Source organism: Salvelinus sp. IW2-2015, unplaced genomic scaffold (assembly GCF_002910315.2).
Source record: "Salvelinus sp. IW2-2015 unplaced genomic scaffold, ASM291031v2 Un_scaffold5003, whole genome shotgun sequence".
Classification (NCBI taxonomy): domain Eukaryota; kingdom Metazoa; phylum Chordata; class Actinopteri; order Salmoniformes; family Salmonidae; genus Salvelinus; species Salvelinus sp. IW2-2015.
The window spans coordinates 13124-16468 of record NW_019946271.1 but is presented as its reverse complement, the minus strand read 5'-3'; the positions used below and the strand labels follow the sequence as shown (position 1 = coordinate 16468).

Below are 3345 nucleotides of genomic sequence, written 5' to 3'. Positions count from 1 at the left end.
ACAGTCTTTTACATCAGGGTCCATCTCTATCTGGGCCACGGCCCTCTGCAGGACAGACGAACAGTCTTTTTACACCAGGGGTCCATCTCTAGCTGGGCCACGGCCCTCTGCAGGACAGACAGACGCTCCTGGACCACAGGGTCCATCTCTATCTGGCCACGGCCCTCTGCAGGACAGACAGACGTTTCCTGGACCACAGGGTCCATCTCTATCTGGGCCACGGCCCTCTGTAGGACAGACAGACAGTCTTTTACATCAGGGTCTATCTCTAGCTGGGCCACGGCACTCTGCAGGACAGCAGACAGTCTTTTACACCAGGGTCCGTCTCTAGCTGGCCACGGCCCTCTGCAGGACAGACAGACAGTCTTTTACACCAGGGTCTATCTCTAGCTGGGCCACGGCCCCTCTGTGGACAGACAGACCTACTGGGGAGTTATAACAGCTTAATGTTAATACATGGGCCCCGGTCTAAAGTAGTGCACTATATAGGGGATAGGGTGCCATAGGGCTCTGGTCTAAAGTAGTGCACTATATAGGGGATAAGATGTAATTTGTAAATAGTGTCTGGTCCAGTCCCTTCTCCTGATCAGCTCACATCCTTTACCAACAGACACCAGACCAACTGTGTCCTCCGGCACCCTATTCCCTATATAGTGCACTACTTTAGACCAGAGCCCTATGGCACCCTATTCCCTATATAGTGCACTACTACTGACCAGGGTCCATAGGGGTCATTTGGGGCGCAGACATAGAGAGGAGTTGTACTAACCTCAGATCCCGCCCCTCTGCTCTGCTCCTGTTGGTGGGCTCTGTCCCGGTAGCCAATCATGGTAGCCTCAGTCTTCTCCAGGGCAGCTGTGACACGGTCTCTGTCCTTACTGAGTTCCTCTACTCTCTCTCTCAGGGTGTAAAGCTCTGTCTCTCTCTGTTTCAACAGTCTAAGACTCTTCTGCCTCTCCTCTTCTCTCTGTCTCAACAGTCTCTCCCTTTCCTCTCTGTCCAGGAGCTGGGAGGACACTCTCTTCCTCAGAGTATCTACCTCGTCCTGAAGCCAGACCTCTCTTCCTGGACCCTCCTGACTTCCTTCTCCTCTCTTCTGGTCTGTGGCCTTCCTTTGTTCCCCAGGCTCTCTCAGTCTCCTCTGCTCATCTGTCTCCTCTTTCTCCAGACTCTCCAGTTTCACTGCCTCACTGTCTCTCTTCCTCTCCTCCAGTTTATCTTTCTCCTCTCTGTAAGCTTTCTCTCTCACCCTCTCCAGCTCTATCTCCTTCTCTCTCAGCATGTCCGTGACTAACTCTACACGCCTCAGGCTCTCCTGCTCCCTTAGTTTCAGACTCTCCCTCCTCTCCTCCTCTTCCTGTCTCAACGTCTCCATCTTCCGCTGAAGCCTCTCGATCTCTCTCTTCTTCTCTTCTCTCACTCCCTCCATCTCTCCCTCCACCTCTCTGATCCTCTCTCTGAGCTGTGTAACTGCCTGACTCTTCTCAGTAGCCAGACATCTGAGCTCTGTCCTCTGTTTCTCCAGGACATCCAGTCTGGCCCTGGTGGTGGTCATCTCAGCCTCCATCTCCTTCTGTCTCCTCTCCTTCTCTCCCAACACCTCCTCCATCTCCTTCTGTCTCCTCTCCTTCTCTCTCACTGCCTCCTCCATCTCCNTCTCCTCTCCTTCTCTCTCACTGCCTCCTCCATCTCCTTCTGTCTCCTCTCCTTCTCTCCCAACACCTCCTCCATCTCTTTCTGTCTCCTCTCCTTCTCTCTCACTGCCTCCTCCATCTCCTCCTCTCTGTTTCCGAGCTTCCTCTCCACCTCCCTTTTCTCATGCTCCACAGCCCTGGTCCTCCCTCGCAGCTCCTCCACCTCCCTCCGGGCAGCACGCAGGCTCTCCTCCCTGCTCTTCACCATCTCCTCTTTCCTCTCCTGCAGGAGGCTCCTTAGCCTCTCCCCCTCCCTGTGGCTCTCCTCCAGCAGCTGGTTCAGGGTAGCCATCTCCTGCATGGCTTTCTTCAGCCCATCTCTCATCTTCTGGTTGTCCCCCTCCTTCTGCTGCACCTCCTTCCTGCTTCTCTCCCTGCTCCTGGTCATCTCTGCTCCCTGCTCCTTCAGGGTGACCAGACCGAGGGCCAGCGCCTCCCTGCTCTCCTTCAACTCCTCCTCCATCCTTCTCAGTGAGGAGCCAGTCCTCTCCTTCTCTCTCCTCTCTTTGTGAGTCTCATCCTTCAGGATCCCAGCCTCTCTCTCCTTCTTCCTGATCTCAGCTAGGAGGTGGTCTCTCTCCTCCTCCAGGGCTTTAACCTGAGCCCCCAGCCTCTCCACACGACATCCTCTATCCTCCTGCAGGAGGCGTTGTCCTCTCTGCACCTCCTCTAGTCTGGACCTCAGTTTCTCTCCCTCCGCCTGTTCCTCTCTCAGCTGGGCACCCAACCATTCCCTCTCCTCCTTGTTCCTCCTCAACACGTCCTCCTGTCTCTCCCTCTCCTCCTCACTCCCTTTCAGTTCCTCCTTCTGTCTCTGTCTTTCTCCAGCGCTCTCTACCGCTCTCACCCTAAAGTCCTCCACCTCCTCCTCTCTCTCCTTCAGGAGCTGTGAGAACCCTGCTACTTCTTTTATCCGTTCCTCCACTCTTGCTGTCCATTTCTTCACCTCCTCTTCTAGTCTCTCTTTGTGCTGCTCTGTTTCCTGTGCCCATTCTCTCTCCCTCTCGTCCTTGGCCAGCTGTAGAGCTTTATTCCGGTCTCTGCTCTGACTCCTCTCGGTCTCTAGTAAAGACTCCGTCTCTATCAGAAGGTCTGAGACATGTTTCTCTGAGAGCTCTGACTGGTGCGTTCTGTCTTTCAGACTCCTCAACTCTTCCTCTCTCTGCTGTAGCCTAGCCCCTGTCTCCTCTTCCTCCTCCCTCAGTTTCTCTACCTCCTCTTCTCTTTCCCTCAGCTGAGCCATCTGTCTCTCCATCCTCCCCTCTAGTGTCTGCTGCTCTCTCTTCCCCTCATCCCTCTCTTCTTCTAAGACAATCAACTTCACTCTCAAGACCTCAACCTCTCCTTCTCTCAGCTCCAGCTTTCCTCTCTGTCTCTCCTCTCGCTCCCTTCCCTCCGACTCCTTCCTCCTCTTTCTCAGACTCTCCTCCTGGTATCTTTCTCTCTCCCTCTCTCTGAGCTGTGAGTTCTCTCTCTCCGCGGCAAACATTTTGTTCTCCAATAGTTCATTTTTCTTCAGTTCTGCCTCCAGAGTGTCTCTTTCTTCCTCCAGTGAGATGATTCTCGTTTTCAGCTCCTCTATCTCCTCTAATCTCTTCCTTCCATCTACCTCCTCCTTTTTCAGTTGTTCCGCCATCTTCTCACTCTCTCT

The 3345-nt window shown here is 53.9% G+C and overlaps 1 protein-coding gene across 1 annotated transcript in view; it reads right to left on the bottom strand.

The window, feature by feature from the left end:
• Positions 1-3345, bottom strand: part of LOC112077872 (trichohyalin) — a gene marked incomplete at its 5' end in the record, with an annotated part of 22203 nt that overhangs the window by 10757 nt on the left and 8101 nt on the right. The window contains 2 exon segments of the mRNA XM_024144278.2: positions 770-1642; positions 1645-3345. The exon segment at positions 1645-3345 is cut by the window's right edge and continues 282 nt beyond it. Of these exon segments, the coding sequence (XP_024000046.2) occupies positions 770-1642; positions 1645-3345 (2574 nt within the window).